Source organism: Bos indicus x Bos taurus, chromosome 17 (assembly GCF_003369695.1).
Source record: "Bos indicus x Bos taurus breed Angus x Brahman F1 hybrid chromosome 17, Bos_hybrid_MaternalHap_v2.0, whole genome shotgun sequence".
NCBI classification, from domain to species: Eukaryota; Metazoa; Chordata; class Mammalia; order Artiodactyla; family Bovidae; genus Bos; species Bos indicus x Bos taurus.
Window position 1 is genome coordinate 63,055,315 of NC_040092.1, and position 20,111 is coordinate 63,075,425.

The 20,111-nt window shown below is 42.0% G+C and overlaps 1 protein-coding gene across 6 annotated transcripts in view; it reads right to left on the reverse strand.

The window, feature by feature from the left end:
* NR3C2 (nuclear receptor subfamily 3 group C member 2) overlaps positions 1 to 20,111 on the reverse strand; it is a 440,591-nt gene that overhangs the window by 413,074 nt on the left and 7,406 nt on the right. For all 6 annotated transcript variants that reach the window (XM_027513408.1, XM_027513404.1, XM_027513407.1 and 3 more), the window contains exon 2: positions 17,314 to 19,078. In XM_027513408.1, coding sequence (XP_027369209.1) covers positions 17,314 to 19,076 — 1,763 coding nt within the window. In that variant the 5' untranslated portion in view covers positions 19,077 to 19,078. The remainder of the gene's footprint in view (positions 1 to 17,313; positions 19,079 to 20,111) is intronic.

The window sequence follows — 20,111 nt, forward strand, 5'->3', positions numbered from 1 at the left end:
GTACACAGGCACCACCTCTACTCAAGGCTGGACACGAAACCCCAGCCAGGCCAATGAGAATCTATCAAGAAAGGGGCTGTTCCTTCCACCACAATCAATAACTAACGAAAATGCAATAGCTCCCCAAAACAAAGTTGAATGAAAGGAGACAAACTCCAATAGATGGAGAAACAAAGGAATTTTCATGACATCACCATTTGAAACCTGGGATCCAGCCAAGCCTGAGGTTTACCCCTTGAACTTCTCCCATTTTGTGAGCCAAGAGATGCCGTTTTGTTTAAATTAGTATGAGATGGTTTCCTGTGCTGTTTACAAACCAAGAGTTCTGACTAATCACATTCAATTCGCTTGTGACCATCATGTAATTTTATTAATGAAATGAATATTTTCAAAGTGTTCCTTCCCCACCTTTTCAAAACATTACTTGGTACGTCCCGAAAAGGACTCACCACAATCTACTCGGCAATGGGATCTTGGCTGGGTCCAGATGGGGTGTTCCAAAGGCTGAGGAAGTTCCCATTCTTGCTCTGACCATACATACACCCAGGACTCTGCCCTCAGAGAATTACGTGCTTAATAAAGGCTCGTTGAGTGGAAATCGGTCCTGAACGCAGCACGCACATGGCACTGCATATATAAGTGTAGAAAAGTCAAAGCTCTGTGTGACAGAGTCCCTGCCTCCTCTCCTGAAGGAGCTCCCACACTGGACCTTCAGGGCACCCTCAATTCTTTCACTGTGTGCTGAATTTCATCAAAGCAAAGCACCCCCATTTCTGTTAGGACAAGGTGCTATTTTTGCTGTGATAAAATACATACATTTACTAGTTTGGTCATTTTTAAGTATATTAAGTACATTCACATAACAATCATTACCACCATCCATCACCAGAACTTTTGCCAAGAACTTTTTTCTTTTTTTTTAAAGTACATCTATACTTTTTTTCAGATTCTTTCCATTACCGGTTATTACAAGATACTGAATATATAGTAGGTTCCTCTATATAGCAGTTCTTGTTATTTATCTATTTTATATATAGTAGTGTGTATCTGTTGGGGCTTCCCTGGTGGCTCAGTGGTAAAGAATCTGCCTGCACTGCAGGAGACCTGGGTTTGATCCCTGGGTCAGGAAGAGCCCCTGGAGATGGGCATGGCAACCCACTCCAGTATTCTTGTCTGCAGAATCCCATGGACAGAGGAGTCTGGTGAACTGTAGTCCATAGGGTCACAAAGAGTCTGACATGACTGAAGCAACTTCCCACACCATGCACACACGTGTATCTGTTAATCCCAAACTCCCAATTGAGCTCTCTCTGCCCCCTACCTTTCCCTTCAGTAACTGTAGGTTTGTTTTCTATGTCTGAGTCTATTTGTGTTTTGTAAATAGGTTCATTTGTATCTATGTTTAGATTCCATATATAAGTGATACATGATATTTATCTTTCTCTGACTTATTTCACTTAGTATGATAATCTCTAGGTCCATCCAACCATGTTGCTCCAAACAGCATTATTGCATTTTTTATGGCTGAGTAATATTCCATTGTATATATGTACATCTTCTTTATCCATTCATCTGTCCATGGACATTTAGGTTTTGCCATGTCTTGTCTGGGGCTTCCCTGGTGGCGCTAGTGATAAAGAACCTGCCTGCCAACGCAGGAGATGTAAGAGATGCTGGTTGGATGTCTGGGTGGGGAAGATGCCCTGGAGGAGGGCACAACAACCCACTCCATCATTCTTACCTGGCAAGTCCCAGGGACAGAGGAGCCTGGTTGGCTACAGTCTCTAGGGTCGCAATGAGTGAGACATGACTGAAGTGACGTAGCACATACACACACAGGCACATGTGTTGGCTACTGTAAATGGTGCTGTTATGAGCACTGGGGTACATGTACCTTTTTCAACTAGAGTTTTCTTTGTATACATGCTCAGGAGTGGGATCGCCAGATCTTACGGTAGCTCTATTTTTAGTTTAAGAAAACTCCATACTGTTCTCTACAGTGGCTGCACTAACCACTAGCCTATATACCTACCAACAGTGAAGGAGGGTTCCTCTTTCTCCATAACCTCTCCAGGCTTCATTATTTATAGACTTCCAAGTAAGTGCATTATTGTTACAGACTCCTTGGTGTTCAGTAAACAGAACCAGTATTTCATTTAGTCACTTAAGGTAGCAGTGCACGCCTCTTAAAAAAATCCCCATGTTTTTTGACTTGCACAGTCTCTCTTGGGCTAAGGACCAGGGAAGGGCGCCCCCTTTTAAAGCCAAGCCGCTGAAATATCAACACTGTCTAAGAATAGTATGACAAGGACACTGTAGTCATTCTTCATTGATTAAGAGCCCTAAATAACTCAGGGTTAGCATGCTCTGCATCAGTTCCATGGCTGGAGGAGACCTACTATGTAGGGACTCTGACACTGTCTTGGAAATGTAGTCATTTTCCCCATTAAATAAAACATTGATTCTTAACATTTGTTTTATGTCTACTTTCCTTAAAACCCTCATGATACTAAATTTGATTATTTCTGCTAGAGTAGAATTGGCAAGAATCAAATTTCTTAAAAAAGCATATTTCATCAGTGTTATGAAATTTTAGAGGCTAGATCGCATTCGACACTTAGATTTCTATTCTTTACTTCTTCCATCCTCGGGTACTGGCGACAAATCCATCCTTCAAAAAATAAATGCACAGTTCAGGCAATTATACCCTCTTATAAAAATCTTTGGCTTTTAAATGAACATTAGCTCTAAAATTGGGGATCCCCGCCGATGAACTTTCAAGAACCACCCATGGAGCTAAATGTTTCCGAAGTCATGTAAATGCAAGAGCTATCAGCTTCAGATTTCCACCATGAAAAGGTTGCTGTGATTGTAACTCCTCTTTCCCCCCACTTCAGGCCTCTGTCAATTTCTTCAGTTCCTTAAAAAACAGTACTTAGAAGAGGGAAAAAGTGCTGTTTTCACCTGAATCATAGCAACGAAGTCCAAAATACAGGGTATATGTCAACAAAATTATCATATTTCTGCCACATACAGAAACTCAAATGCTTCCGGAGGTCTCAAAGGAATACTTCCCATGAACACTTTTACCTCGCCTGAGTCTGAAAATGACAGAGAGATGGAGAAAAAATCACGTTGTTTTGTACAACCACAAATTCTTCAGTCTACCTTAAAGTTTCCAAGGACAAAAGCCTCTCTGAACACAATTTCCATTTCAAAAATTACAGTGAGAATACAACCCAGAGTAAATAAAAGAATATCTGCTCCCATCACATCCCTACACTCCCAAACTTTGCACTTGGAATCTCATCTCAAACTTATCAGAAAAGTATTTTTTAAGTAAATACAAACTGTACCATGTGATTGAGGAAAATCAGCATGTTTCCACTTTTGGAAAGAGCCCTGTGAATTCAAACACCAGTTACTTGAGGACAAAATAAATGGACTTCCCAACAAGCTGAGATTCTTCTGTTCCTTTATATCCTTGTACGCATATCAGATTTCCATATGTCACTATTTCTAATTCATTTACATAATCTGTCACCAGTATGCTTTCCAACTTTGTCAAGCCAGGAGTTGGCTCTTCCTGTCTCCATTCTCCGGGGGTATTTTTCCATAGTTTAATAAAAAAGTATTCTATTTTGGTATGGAAATTATTGGTTTTACCTTCATCCAAGTAAGCAAGGGCATGGCAGCCCACTCCAGTATTCTTGCCTGAAGAATCCCCACGGACAGGAGAGTGTGGTGGGCTACAGTCCATGGGCTGCAAAGAGTCAGACACGACCGAGTGACTGGGCACAAACAAAGCCCAAGTAACCGAACTGTCTGGTGCTCCTTTGCTCTTAACAGTTAAGATTCTGCAGAAATTTCTCCTCATTACTATAAACTCTGCTTCTTTCTCCCCGAGGATCTCTGGCAATCCACTCTTTGTAAGGCTGCTAACACACGTGGCTTGAGAGGAGTAGGTGGAAGAAACAGGCTTTGGGTCAGATAATCTGATCTCCAATGACTTCTTCACATAAACGGACTAATATTTATCCCATGTTCACCACTCCAACTGCTCAGTCTAAATTACCATGTGACAGCCTCTCCATTGCTTTTCTTATCTGTTTGATGTGGACCATTTTTAAAGTCTTTATTGAGTCTAACACTGCTTCTGTTCTATATTTTTTTGGTTTTTTGACCATAAGGTATGTAGAATCTTAGCTCCCCGACCTGGGATTGAACTCGCACTCCCTGCTTTGGAAGGTGAAATCTTAACCACTGGACCACTAAGGAAGCTCCTCCCTTGCTTTCTAAAATTTGTTTCTGTCACTATTTTCTATCCCCCTTTCCAGATGGACCTTTCTACCCTTTTATGTTATTCCTAGGTTTGAAAAAAAAAATGTTTACTAGCACTATATTAAAACTAGTAAGCACTTATTTTTCACCCTCACAGATTTCTGTAGTCAGTTTCCCCCAACTACCAATAAACCCTCCAAGCAGGCTTTGTTTGCTCTGTGCCCATACATGTGACCTGTGCTTTTACTTCTTCCTATGACATCTCTCTATGCGGTGCTGAAGCCACTTCAGCCCTGTTTGACTCTTTGAGTCCCATGGACTGTAGCCCGCCAGGCTCCTCTATCCATGGGGATTCTCCAGGCAAGAATAGTGGAGTGGGTTGCCATGCCCTCCTCCAGGGGATCTTCCCAATCCAGGGATCAAACTCAGGTATCCTGCATTGCAGGTGGATTCTTTATCATCTGAGCCACCAGGGAAGCCCATGCCACCTCTCTACGCCTAACCAAAGACCACCAATCATCAAACTTCAACTGAACTCTCACCTCCTACAGGAGGCTCTCCTTATCAATTATAGCCCACATAAGACACTTCCTTTTCTAATTTCTGGTGACATTTCTTTTTTAAAATTTTTAATTTGCATGAGGGTATAGCTGATTAACCACGTTTGTTAGTTTCAGGTCTACAGCAAAGAGATTCAGTTATCCATATACATGTGTCTATTCTTTTTCAAATTCTTTTCCCAATCATGTTATCACAGAGTACTGAGTAGAGTTCTCTGTGTTATACAGTAAGTCCTTGTCGGTCATTTAAAATATAGTAGTGTACGTATGTCATTTTGGAGTTTGGGATCAATAATACTTATCTGCATCACATAACCAAACACATAATTAGGGAACCACCGGAAGAAGGGCTGCATAAACTCATGTGAGTCCTCTCCCTCAATGAGATGGGAATACAGGGGGGATATCTGGTTTGCTTCATATTATTTTGGTTTGCTCACCCATGTTAAGAACACAGTACATACTACACAATTTGAGAGTTGCCTACTACTTTTTTCCACTGCCAACACAGAAGTTTTTAAAAGCTACGTTTCTCTTAGTTTTAGGTCTTCTATGGAAAAGCTTATCGTAAAAAGATACTGACAACAGAACTCAAAAAGAAGAAAACCACCCAGTAAAAATGGGCAAAAGAGTTAACAGGCCTGGAAGGAAGGTACATGAATGGGAAGTAAGCACATGAAAAGATGTTCAGAATCATGTAGACGTTAGAGAAATGCCAATTCAAACCACAGCGAGTCATGGGTACTCTAATAACGTCTAAAATGAAGAAGACCGACTCTCCCAAGTGTTGGCAAGGATGTAATGCAAGCAGAACTCGCCTGCAGCTGGTGGGGATGTAACGATGCAACCATTTTGGTGAGAAACAGTTTAATACATTCTTAAAAATTAAAACCCCATGTACTGCATGACCTAGGTATTTTTACATGTAGGGATTGACTGAAGAAGAAAAAATGCAGCAAACGTCCCTTCAGAGATTTGTATGTGACCATGTATAGCAGCTTTATTTTTAACAGTCCAAACTAGAATCAACCTAAGTATCTATCAACAGGTGAATGGATGAGCAAACAACTGTATGGCCATAGATGGAATATCACTCAGCACTGAACAGAAACTAATAACCGGTTCCTGCCACTCCACCAACTTGTAAATGCACTAAGCTAAATGAAAGGACCAAGATATTTCTTTTTTTCCAATAAGATTTACTATAAAATAAATACATATACACACATATTAAAATATGTGTTGAAAAAATAATAAGCAACAGGATATATTGTATAGCACAGACAAATAGAACCATTAGTTAGTAATAGCTTTAATCAGAGTATTATCTATAAAAATACTGAGTCACTATGTTGTAACCTGAAAATAATGTACCATTGTAAATCTACTTAAATATTTTTTTAATTGTACAAAAAAACAACAACAAAAAGAAAGAACCAATAATTAAAATGCTGTATAAAGTATGACTCCATTTATATGACAATCCAGAAAAAATGAACTACAGAGAGGGGCAACATATAAAAATGGTCACTAGGGTTTGATATAAGGAGAGGGGCTGGGTTCCGAGGGGGCAACACAAGGGAATTTCGGAGGGTGATAGAACTATTTTGTATCTTGAGTGGGCGGTGGTTACAGGATTCTGCATTTGGCATAACTCAAAGAACTGTACACCCGAAAGAGACAATTTTACTGTTCATAAATTAAAGTTAAATAAATGACCTCATAAAGAAGACTAAGAATGTCACCAGAGAGCCTGGAATACATCCTTACCAACTCCTCTATGATGCCGAGATTAGAAAAAATAAGAACAGCATCTGTTGATTATTTTCTGAAAGTCCTTAAAAATATGCTGAGAGAGGTCACAAGAATTTTTGCTAAACCCAGTAGAACTCGCTGTTATGTAACAACAATCTTACCCAATCGCCCACACTCATCTTCTCACCCCATGCCCCTCTGCTAATCAAGGCATTCAGTCCAGTCCATCAGGCTTTACCGAGCATCCACTGCACGCCTGGCGCTGGTGCAGGTAGCGAAAGTGAAAGTGAAAGTTGCTCAGTCGCGTCCGACTTTTTGAGACCCCATGGACTATGCAGTCCCTGTAATTCTCCAAGCCAGGATACTGGAGTGGGTAGCTGTTCCTTTCTCCAGGGGATCTTCCCAACCCAGGGATCAAACCCAGGTCTCCCACTTTGCAGGTGGGTTCTTTACCAGCTGAGCCACAAGGGAAGCCCAAGAAATTGGAGTGAGTAGCCTATCCCTTCTCCAGTAGATCTTTCTGACCCAGGAATCAAAACAGGGTCTCCTGCACTGCAGGCAAATTCCTTGCCAACTGAGCTATCAGGAAATCCCAAGTGTGGCAAAGGTACTCGTAAAACAGGGCAGCTAAGGAAGGTCCCTGCTTGCAGGAAGCTGCCTTTCTACTTAGAGAAGTGAAATAAACAGATAATTTCTGAAAGGTGTGTGTTCTGAAGACAACAAAAGAGAGTGAGGAAGGAAGCAGGGGTCACCACTTTAAACACAGTGGTCAGGGAGGGCCTCTTTGAGAGGGTGACATTTGAGCTATTACCTTCTCCAGGGAATCTTTCCAACCTAGGGACCGAAACCGGGTCTTCCACACTGCCGGCAGATTCCTTACCATCTAAGCCATCAGAGAAGCCCCTCAGTGACAATCAGAGACGGCAGCAAACCCAAATCTGGAGGCAGAGCCTTCTTGCCAGAGGGACCAGTGAGCAGAGGCCCCAGGAAGAAAGGGGCTTGGGTGACTGAGCCCCAGAAAGGTCAGTGTGGGAAATGAGCAAGGAGGAAGCATCTTAAATCAGGTTGTCAGTGCTTTGCAGACCCTGAGTTACTCTACTACAGACTGCTTCTAATGACATGGGGCCTGAGGGCTATACATCTCCCACCCGATCTGATCTATGTTTGTAAAGGACCCATCTGCCTACTTCTCCAGGACATTCAGTTTTCGTCTTCTCTAGCTCAAGGGTTTGTTTCTTCATCCTCCTCAGCTCTGTGGCCTTAGACGGATCATGTTTACAGGCTGAGTCTCAGTTTCCAGGTCTGTAAAATGGTGACACCAGATACTATGGACGGCCTCCACCTATGGGTTCAAGCTGGCAGTTAAAATCTGACTCCCTGGCTAACTGCAGTCTCATTCCTATCCTCACCCTCTCTCCAGGACGTGGCCCCCATCAAGCACCTTCCCTCCCTCTGACGTTTTCAACCTCAATCTCAGCACAGGTCCACTGCCCACTTCAGACCTTACCTGTCCAGCAAAACCCTTACTCTGATCCTTCTGTTTCTTTGTGCCACCAACTCTCCCCTCGACCCCTGTGCCTCCACCATTGGACAGATGCATCCAAGAGTGAGCGCTGTCCCCTCGCCTCCAGGCTTCTCCTCTTCATCCCTAACCGACTCCTCAGCCAATCAATCTGAGTCCCATTCCCCATCTTTCTACAGAATTCCTTCCTGAAAACCCACCAGCCCCAACTATTCGGCCTAATTCCTGGTCGTCTCCACCCTCTCTCTGGGTTTTGAAACATCATCTCCCACTGGAAGGAAAGCTCTGTTACTAACTGCTTTGAATAAGACTGCAAGAGGTATACAATCTCTCTGGGCCTTAGTTTCATTATTCGTGCCGGCAGAGGGCTGGATTTAGAGACAGCCTTGGGGCCCTTCTAATTTGGAAGTTCTAGGCTGCCATGATTCCTCCCTTTGGTATCCATGATGCAACACCTGATTGTCAAAACAACACCCGTGTTCTTTATTAGCATCTGTTGCTCATCTCCTACATGGCGTTCAGTTCCTCCAAACTCCTAGCAAAGGCACCTCACACTATACTGAGTCATGTATACCTTTGCTTCTTGGATCGCACCGACGCTGCCCCTCCATGGCCATGTCTATAAGGAGGCCTTGCACACCCCCATACCAGCATTTCTACCTCTACAGAGAACTCCTCCAGTTAGAAGTGGTCTGGAATGTAAAACTCAGATAACCAAGATAAATTCATCACTTCTTCTTGACCTCTCCATTTCTCTTTAACTGCTCATCATCCTCCATGATGGTCAAGCTCATAACCTGTGAGTTTTCACTGACTTTCCACATATCTTTCCCCTTGTACTCAAATATCAACTCCTTTACTGAAAGTGTGTGCTAGTTGCTCAGTCGTGTCTGACTCTTTGGTACCCCATGGACTGTAGCCCTCCATAATCCCCTGTCTATGGAATTCTCCTGGAATGGGTTGCCATGCCCTCGTCCGAGGAATCTTCCTGACCCAAGAATCGAACCCAGTATCCCACACTGCAGGCAGATTTTCTAACGTCTGAGCCACCAGGGAAGCCTCAACTCCTCTACAATTCATCCTCAATGATTTAATTCTAATGTCATTAGGCCATACATAGTACAGCAGAGACCTTAGTGCGGGGTAGGGGCCCATGGTGGGGCAGCAAGCCCCAGGCAGAGAGTCAAGAGTCCCACCCAGGAAGGGGGAAACCACGTGCTCCCTGGTCCAGTGCAGGGTCTTATAACTCAAGGAGTGTAAGGACATCCCAGTAAGGAGAGTCAAGGCCCAAGTTTAGAAGAAGGGCATCCAGGGAGGGCGGAGGGGGTGTGGCCCTGTGACCTTGAATGTGGAGTTAATTCCAATCACAGACAGGAAGGTGTCTGCGGGCATGGGCAAATTCCCTGAAGAAAGGGGTGACTCCAGGCCTGAGGAAGTAAAAGGACAAAGTGGGCCTAAAGCAAGGTGGCCCTCAGAGAAGTGATGGGAACACTGCAAAATCGTCACAGAAACCAGCATGGATGAGTTCCCACTGGCGAAATCAGGAACAAACTGAATATCAAAAATAAGGGCAGTACGAGGTTATAATTGACTGCTTAAAAGAACAGTGATGCCCCAAAGTGAAAGCCGCTCAGTCCCGTCTGATTCTTTGTGACCCCATGGACTATACAGTCCATGGAATTCTCCAGGCCAGAATACTGGAGTGGGTAGCCGTTCCCTTCTCCAGGGAATCTTCCCAACCCAGGGATTGAACCCAGGTCTCCCGCGTTGCAGGCAGATTCTTTACCAGCTAAGCCACCAGGGAAGCAACAAAAGAAAGTGAAAGTGAAGTCGCTCAGTGGTGTCCGACTCTGCGACCCTGTGGACTGTAGCCCACCAGGCTTCTCCGTCCATGGGATTTTCCCAGGCAAGAGTACTGGAGTGGGTTTCCATTTCCTTTTCCAGTGGATCTTCCCAACCCAGGGATCGAACCTGGGTCTCCCGCATTGTAGGCAGACGCTTTACCGTCTGAGCCACCTATGGCTAATTTAATGAATACAAAAATGCAATGAGGACTGGGATGTGTATACAACTTCAAAGTACTGCTCCTCCAAATAGCTCCTAATTGCAAAGGGCAAAGAGTAACTTGACTGCGGGGAAGCCTGTCAGACAACACCTGGATGGAGCGCTGCAGATGGGCAATAAAGGCACGAAGGGAAATGGCTTGGCATGCGGCAGGAAGCAGGAGGAGAATACAGCCTGCTGTCTGTGGTCCTCCTGCCTAGGGGGCAGCACCAGAACAGAAACCTGAGGAAATAAGGACAAACCCAAATCGAGGGACTTTCTACTAAAGGGCTGGCCTGTCATCCCCTAAAGTCAAGTCATGAAATCTAGAAAAAGACAGGGAACTGTCCTAGACTGAGAGGGACTAGAGTCCTGACAGCTGAAAGCACAAAACACAATTCTGCACCAGGGTCCTTTCACTGCGAAAGATATTATTGGGACAACCGGCAAAACCAGAAATCAAGATGCCAGTAACTTTTTCATTTTTAAAGTATCTTTATCTGGCTGCATGGGATCTTGAGTTGAGGCATGCGGGATCTAGTTCTCTCACCAGGGATCGAACCTGGGCCCCCTGCACTGGGAGCTTGGAATCTTAGCCACTGACCACCAGGGAAGTCCCCCAGATATCAGTAACTTAATGTTACTTTCTGGCTTTCAGTGGCTGTATTGTGCTTATGTGCGAGACTATCCTTGTTCATCATTCTTTGTAATGGCCTCCCGATTTTTTTCTGTGTCTGCGACTATTTTTAAAAAACGTCATTACATAAAAATCAACTGCTACAAAGTCTTCTATAGTACATCACACATACCCCTTTCTTCCACCAGCTCTGACATCCTCACTTCAGAGACCCAGTTCCTTCCCATCCTCCAGCACTGTTACAGTAACTTCTTAACAAGGCTCCTTAGGCTCCAATCCACCCTACAACCATTGCCTAATTAAGGTTTTTCCCAAGTGCACTTCAGCTCAGGCCGTTCCCTGCGCCAACATTTCAGTAACTCCTCATTACCTGCCAAATTAAGTACAAACTTCTTCATGTGACTTTCAAGTTCCATGGGCTTCTAGTTCCAACTGAGCTCTTCTGGGCCGTCTTTCCCCAAGTCCCCCATATCACAGCCAGCCATACAGCTGGGCCACACTCAGGGCTTTCTGCCGATCCAGGCTCTGCTCATACAACTCCCTTCACCAGGAAGTGTCCCCCCTGCTCAATCCCGTGCAAATTTCTCAAGACTAATGATAAATACTAACTCTCATCCTCCCATCTTCCTATTTTCCAAATCTTGCCCAGATCCTTTCCTGTTGGAACACTCAAAGTTGGTTTTGTCCATTACAAACCTTATTTCATTCTATTTTAGGTTATGATTTTTGTATATTTATTTCAACAATTTTTAAGATATTAAGGTGGAAATACATGTCAATCAAAGTACCCATCACTGATAAACTAAGTCATGGTCACAGCTGTGAATTCAAAGGACCAGTTATCAGCTCACATCAGTCTCCCTTGGGTATTAACTTTGTAAGTATCCAAATTACTTTTTGTTTATCTTCTTTTCCTTCCTTGGACTAGAGTGTTCTATTCCTTGCATAAATAAAAATTTCTCCCTATTTTCTACATAGAAATTTTGGCCTTGGCCATACCACTGACAATCGTAAATCCAGAGGTTTCCAGAGTATTAATTAGGTAACATGTTCATACATATATTTACATTTTAACTTCATCATTGCCTTATTATATAAAAAACAACATAAAACTCTTAAAACTGAAAACAAAGCCTATATTTGACAAGTTTAAAACTCAAAATTTTTAAATTTAAGATTAAGACACTATCCATTTAAACACACTTATATTTCCTGGATACTAATAAATTTTGGAATGCAGTCCACAAAGATATACAATTTAATGACTATATTTGAATGGATTCAAGAAATCAACGTTTTTTTCTCTCAGTCTGAATTTAGTAAATGAAAGAAAATAAATTACTTAGCAGCAGAGATGAAATTTTATCAGTTGTATGAAAGTACAGCAACAGTTGAAAGTCTGGGAAAGCAAGCATTATTTTGGAGAAAAAAATTAATGATATCAGGGGAAGTGAAGTAATACGCCTAAATTACTGGTGATCAATAGAACATCTGCTCTTACTCTAAACATTACAAGGATAGGAAAGATCAGGCACACCCAGAATTTCAATATTGCGAAAGGAATCAAATCCATAAATTATACGTATCTAGGTCCTAGATTCAGCATGTCACTGCTATGTATGACAACTGCTTTAAGTTGAATAATTTGAGTTTATTTAACTGAAACCAGGGCTTTTATCTTCACTTTACGTAGGAAGTAAACAGTTTTAAATAGAACAACACTTTAGATGATAAAAGGTGAACGCACTGACATATAAATCTGGGATACTTGTGAAAAGCAAAATGTAAGGAAGGACACTGCATAGTGATTTGCTTAATTAAAGAGGAATAAGGGGGTTTTCCCCCATAAAATTATCACTACTTCTACCGGAAATACCATAAATGAATGAAAGTGAATGAATCATCAGAAGAAGCGAGTCTCCTTTTAAACCATTTCTAAAAATACTATTTAGAACACTAACCTGGAGAAATTCTAAGCACACTAGCCATTTCAAAATCAAAACATTATGAGACAAATAAGAAAAAGAAAGTGTCCATGCCTTCATTTCCAAATGACCTAAGTTATTCTGTAATGGATTTATTATAGAAATAATCACCAATAATCAATTTCTCCCTTCCAAAACCCACCATTTTTCAAACTTTGCATTGCGTGAAGATACTTCTATCTCAATGGTTTATTTACAGAAGTTTACTGACAGACATGGTAAACTGTAACAAACTCCTTGGATTCTGAAGCTTTTAGCTTATTACGGGAGATGGGTATTGAAAACCTTCAGGGATCACTGGGAAAAAGAGAAACCCAACCGGAGGTTATCACGAAATTGTTTCCTTCTATCACGGAAAAAAAAAGTGCAGTTTATATTAAGATAAATTCCTGATTACGTGTCTTGAAACCTACGAGAATGTGCCCTTTGAAACAGTGAACTTTATATTCGAACGTTTAAGTCAATGTTAGCACTGTGTTATGATGCTATCAAAGTGACTATGACCATTGCCATAAACACCCAGTGTTATGTCAACAGACTAACCCTGCTTCCAAAAGGAATATTGCAAATTTAAAAGAACAGGAAACTCATCATATAAGTGTCAAGTTTTATGAAAGGAAAAGTTCTGATTTGAAAATAGAATGGCTTTTCCAAGCAAAATGATAGGTCACCCTCACTCATCCTTACTTTTAAATGATAATGATATTTTTCTATTACAACTGCCCTGGAAACTACAGAGCTGAACTGGTGATTAAGATAAACTTGAAACCAGACTAGTAAATATGTGAAGGGATTTTTCTATTTTCATTCTTAACATACACGACTCCAAGGAAACTATACAGACACTCAGTAGGGTGGCTGGCGGTCCTCGGAGAGCATCTCAGTCAACTTACTTTCTCTCAGATGAAGAAACGGAGGCTAAGAGACGCTGCCACTCACTCAAGTGCACAGCTCCGTCTCTGTCCAAGTGCGCAGGGGACCCTCCATCTGTATGACCAAACCAGGTCCAGCGTCTACCGCAGAGTTTTATGTCAACTTTCATTGTCATATATTGGGATGGCCAAACTGTTAGTTTGAGTTTTTCCTATAAGATGGTACAAAAACCGGAACAGACTTTTTGGCCAACCCTGTCCTTCTCTGTGTGGCAAGCAAGACAATCCACCTGCTGGAAATTCTGAGAGCTGCCTCTGGTCACACTCTCAGAGAACATCCACAGGCTGCAGTAGATACACTCTCCGTGGCCTTCACTTCAGTCAGCTTGAAAAATTCACCTGGATGAGAATCACTGTCCTTGCAGGGACAAGGCACCCCTTCTTCAGCATAACATTCAATTAAGCTAAGGCAAATAACATAATATCCTCTTTCTGCATGAACCGCCAAAGTTTTATAGGCTAGACCAACAGTACTCAACGTCTGAGTCTCAGGATGTCTTTCCACTCTTGGAAATGTGTTGAGGTCAAGATCTTTTGTTTATGTGTATTCTATCTACTGATATTTACCTTATTACAAATTAAAACGAGTACTTCTTTTTAATCACTTAAAATAAGTCATCACACCTTAACGTAAACATGCATATGTGAAAAGAAAAAACAAACAAACAAACAACAACTTGTGTTTCCCAGAACGAAAAACTTTTGCAAGTCTATTGTCTCACCTAATAGACGACAGACAGATTCTCATATCGACTTCTGTGGTTAGTGTGTGGTGATGTGTTTTGGTTCAAGTATATGAAGAAAATCTGGCTTTACACTGTTATGTTGTTGAAAAAAGGAGAAGTATTTTAATGGTTATCTCAGATCAGTGGAGATATGATACTTCAGTACAGTGGAAATGGACAGTCAGGGGTTTCTTAAAGCTTAGTTGCCACACGGAATCTGAAACTGTATCAGTGAACTTTTCATGAACTATTTTAGAAAAACCATTGGTCTATCTTCCATTTTGCATGGCTCATCTACAAATGCACAATTTTTGAGTTTGTGGCCCTCCTGGATAAGGTCTCAGAAATCCCAAACCATACTTTGACATTTACTAGAAAACAGAGTTCAACCTAAAGATAAAGAATGTTATGAAACTTAGAAGCAGTTACAAACTGCCTTGATCCTTTATAATCTTTAATTCACTAATCTGACATTACCTGGAATGAGGTAACATCATCATAAATTATAAAGTAGGCAGAAAAGTTGGATTTTGGTCCCAAAATCACAAAACAAGAAGCCAATAATGAAGCTTGGATGAGGTTAAATTCAATATTATAAAATGTAGACTGAAATCCAGAAAAAAAGTCTGTGTTTCCTCTGAGAATGATCAAAACAAATAGACTTGGGTAATATTCACCAGGAAAAGCTGTAAGGAATTAGTAATCTAATTAAAGCAGTAATCTAAAACTTTACAACACCCCAGTTTCCCACAAAGGCACAGGAGGCTCAAAGTCACCAATTCATTGGAATGTGTAAGGCGAGGGGTCCCAAGACCACCAAGAGGGGCATCAGGAGTTGAGTCCGGCAAAGACAAAACAGTATAAATAGGATACAGAACAACTGGAAGAGAGTTAATGATTTTAGCTAGCATCTGGCTAGTGTTTCTACCAGAAATATCATTACCCAAAGCAATGGTCTTCAAAACTAAAAGAGCATAAATAGAAACGTAGAGTGCCTAGCTATAAAAAGGTAGAAATTAATCACAGGAATTTATCAACAACTATTTCCTTACACTTTGTACATTTCTTTAAAAGACTGTATGGAATTTCATTTAAGGTACAAAAGAGAACACTAAAAGAAATAGAAACTAAAGGTTATGAACAATCCCATTAAATGCTAAGAGCAACTGCTGAAATGTATATAATACTCTATGATGCATGTTGTATTCCAGATGATAGTCAAGGGCTTCTCATAATTTAACTCATTGTCTTGACTACTGAATTCCCTTTTTACAGATGAGAAGACTGAAGGCCAGAGAGGTGAAGAGATGAGCATAGGGTCACAAAGCAGTTAAGCGGCAGAGCTGGGGATTTCAACCAGGGTAGCCATGCTCTTAACTACCAGGCCAAACTCCCTCCAACTAACCCACTACAAACATCACTTAACAAAAGTATCTACAGTGTGTGCAAACCATCCTTCTCAGAAAGGAAAGCAAAGCACCTGCTGAGCTTGGTTCTGACGAAAGCTATGCCATTTCAGCATTTGTGAGAGTTTAGAATTTAGGAGAGAGCAACAGTGTGAGTCTAGGATTAACTAGTCATGCTACTGAGAACTGTAAGAGCATGTAAGTCTCCTTTATGGAATGTGTTGCTTCCATAAAAGCAAGAGGAGTGAGGTATGAGTCAATGAAGAGGAAAAGGAAGCACAAATGAAAAGTTTTTGCTTTTGCTTCAGTAAAAAACCAAAGGAGAAAGAACACAGAATGCACGTCAATCTTACGTTTTGTTGATGGGAATGGACATTTTCACCACCAAACAAGTTTTTAAGGAAAATAGCCACATCTTCCTAGAAGCCTCTGTGAACTATATCTAGGAAATCTATTCTTTATATGTTCAATAAAGGGATCATTGACCATATCCAGGTAATAAAAACAGTACTGAAGCAAAGTCCAACATAAGTATTCACTGTATTACTTAGAACCACCCTTTACAGTCATATCTGAAACCTCTTCCTTGTTTTTTCTAAATATATACAATATGCTATCTACAAGAAGGAAAGCCAAGAAGATATTTTACAGTAAGTAAAGTATGTCTCCTTGCAGATCTTAAAAGTTATAAATATACCAATCTTAAACTGCAGTGACATACTTCACTTCCAAAGAGTAGGAAAGCAAAACGGGCCACTTAGTAATTTTAGATGTGCTGAGTCTTTAAAAAGCTCTCCAGAGTTAAGGAAATGATTTATTTGTGCTGAAGACCACAACTTACATACGATTAACCAATCTAGAAAAAGATGAAAACGGTGGGGAGCTTGTGGGTAACAGATTTGGGGTTTCATTTTTTCACAACCAATGAAGTGATTAATAAAGAAAACTCTGGGGAAAAAAGACTTATGACCACAAAGAAAACAATTTAAAGCAATGTTAGTAAACCAGTATATAGCTAAAGAAAAAAAAATAAAAAACAAACCTAGCACTAGTCTGCTAAAGCATACGTAATAGCAGGCATTAGGAAACAAACTTATCTTAAATACCTACCTACCAGCAGCAATGCAGAAGGGGAAGAAGACCCATGTACATCATGTACACATGCTCCTTCCAAATCGATGGAAACATTTGAGACTCTCAAAATTTTTGGTTTCTCTATAGTGAAAGACAGGGAAGCCTGGAGTGCTGCAGTCCATGGGGTCACAGAGAATCGGATACAACTCAGTGACTCAACGACAGTACATTTCTAACACACCAACAAGCTAAAGGGTAAGCATACAATGACCATGCTCCAAAAGAAACAGGAGACTGAAATGTGTTTGAATATATCCACAGCAAAGATAATGCTAACCTTCAGCATTTCACACAGCCATGGTTTTTCAAAACTGGAGAAAAAGGCCGACTTACCTTGATACGTTTTCTGGAATGTATTCTAGGACCGGATATCCATCACTTCTTCTCGATGACAGGTCACTGTGTGATTTCCACGACTCCACCAAGGTATTGACGGGAGGGAAGGAACTCAGGTGTTGGAAAGATTGGTCTCTAGCTGATCGTGATAAAGATATTGTACCTTGAGCACCAATCCTATAGTGAAAGGACTGTCCACCTGAATTCACGCCAACGATGGCAGATGGAGGGATGCTGGCTTCTGGGTAGAAGCTCCCATCATCCGGTTCTTGTTTTATCCCCATGGGGAACCCGCTGCCTTCACAGTTACCATCGAAGCCCGGCACAGGTGGTCCTAAAATTCCTGATAGAGAATAATAGTCTTTATCATCCATAAAGGAAAAGTATGAGCCATCCATGAATGGAAAGGGGTTGATTGCTGGATTCCCTTTAAAAGAGGTGCCAGAACATGAATGCTTGGTTGACTCTTGTTTTATTGGTACTGAGAAGGGGGAATCAGAATTTATTTTGCTGTTTCCTCCTAGACACGAGCTGCTGAAAGCTCCGTCTGGCTCCGGCTTTATGTACTGGACAATGTTAAGCTGGCCAGCCACACCATGGGAGATGGCATTCTCTGTCTCCTCAGTCTTAGGAAAGGGGACCTCTTGAGCACCTTTCTCCTGGGTGTCTGGACTGGGAACCACATCTCGGGCTGCACTGGACCCCACTGGGGTGCCCGAAGCAGTGTAGCTGAAGGCGGTGCTTCCAGGGCTACAGATAGACCCCACAGTACTAGCGGCTGGGCTGGACAGCGTGGATCTGTTGTTTGTGTTGGAAGGGCTGGAAACGGAGCACCTTGAGTTGTTGATGTTTGCAGGGCTGGATACGCAGGATCGCAGAGTGACGTTATTAGGACTGGAGACCGGAGACTTCACGCTGCAGTGACTCGGGGGGCTGGAAATCGGGGATTTCATGCTACTCAACGGACTGGAGAGAGGTGAGCCCACGTTGCTGGCATGCGCTGGGCTGTGTGACCTGGAGCCCCGCGTCTCCACATTGGGGGAGCATGGCAGAGGGGTGCCCTGGGCGATGGGGCTGTGCACTGGGAAACTGCCGAAGCTGGCTGAAGTGGAGGACACACAGCTGATGCTGGCGGGGCTGCAACCCGAGGATGACAGGGTCAGAGGGCTGCAAACTGCCGGGCCCTTCTCATGCCCTAGGATGGGGCTCTTCACCACATTGCGCATGACCCCGCCATTAACAGAGCCCCCAGAGTCGGGCAAGAAGGACCGCAAGGGCCTGCTCGCACCCCCCAGCGTGGAAGGACGGTGGCCGTTCTCTTTGTAAAATTTCACAAGCTGTTCGACGTTTTGATACATCTTTGCCGGACTCCCGCTTCCCTGTGGGTTCTGCTGATCATAGGCGTAGTCAGCCTCTCTCACGGAATCCATGTACAAGCCCATGGACTCGGCCACCGTGGCCGAAAGTTCCTTTGATTCCAGCTCGGTTTTTATGTCAGATGGTAAAATCCCGGACCGACTGTTGTCTTGCTGGAGGCAAGGGAGTAGTTCGTGTTTTTCTTTGCTGCTTCCTTGAGTACTGCTGTTTGGAATAGCACCGGAGACGCAGCGCACGTCGACGATCTCCATGTAGTTACTCTCGTCGGACTGCTCCGTGGGTACGGGTCCCAGGGCAGGACGCTCTGCAGGCTGAGAAAGTTGACCCCACCGTCTTTCCATTTCTAGACCTTCAGGGAGACTGTGGTAGCCTTTGGTCTCCATAGCTAACATAAAAATTTATATTAAAAAAATCGAATTAGAGTCGTGGATAGCAGTTACTCTAAAAGACATTCTGAAATTGTACTGACTGAGCTATAAGTACATATTCTACTGATGATAAGCAATACTTCCAGATATACTCAAGTTATTACCTTTTTAGGTGCTGATACAACAGAGTCCTGACTATAATTTGTCCAGAAGCCAGAATATAAGAAGCAATAAAACTATTTCCCATCTAAATAAAAGCAACATCTTTGCTATAATAGAGCAAGCAATAAAACTATTTTGCATCCAAGTAACATCTTTACTATATACTACAGCCTTTGGAGTTTGAAGGAAATTTTACATATAAAACATCTTTGCTATAATACAGCCTGTAGAGTTTCCAAAGAATATTTACAAATGTTAACTTATTTAATATGCAAAGTAATCCTGGGGACTCCTGATGCATCCAAAGAGGAAACTGAGGGTTTAACCAAGTGGGCAACTTGCCCAAGGTCAAAGACACAGTAAGTGAAAGTCAGGTTTAAAACGAAATCTAATGCCAAAGTCTTTGGAGTCTTTCCAGCATATAGAAGCTGCTTTTCATAGCTAATATGTGACTTGATTAAAAAACAATGAGGAAATGTAATTAATGTTACCATTTCCCAATGTAAAGTCATCCCGTGAATGATCACAGGCAAGATAACTTGAGGATTATTTTCAAAACAGTAAGATTTTCGTAAAATAGATTTTGGTGAAGATAATTTAATGTCAATTCTGAACAGTGAAGAGTCATATATCCTGATTAATTAAGCTAGTCCATAACTCAAAGAGGCTGAATGACAAGTTGAGAATGTCAGGACTCTAGTCTGTATTTCAGTCCTGGCAAGGACTCTGACATGCGCCTGACCTAGTGGTAGCTCTGCTGAAAAGACTCCAGACAGCCAGTTTCATTCTCAACAGTTAATGGAGGAAGTCTGAGATGGGTCCTGACAATTTATGTGTTCATTCATTCAACAAATATTCACCAAGTGTGTGTTGCATCCTGGGCCTACA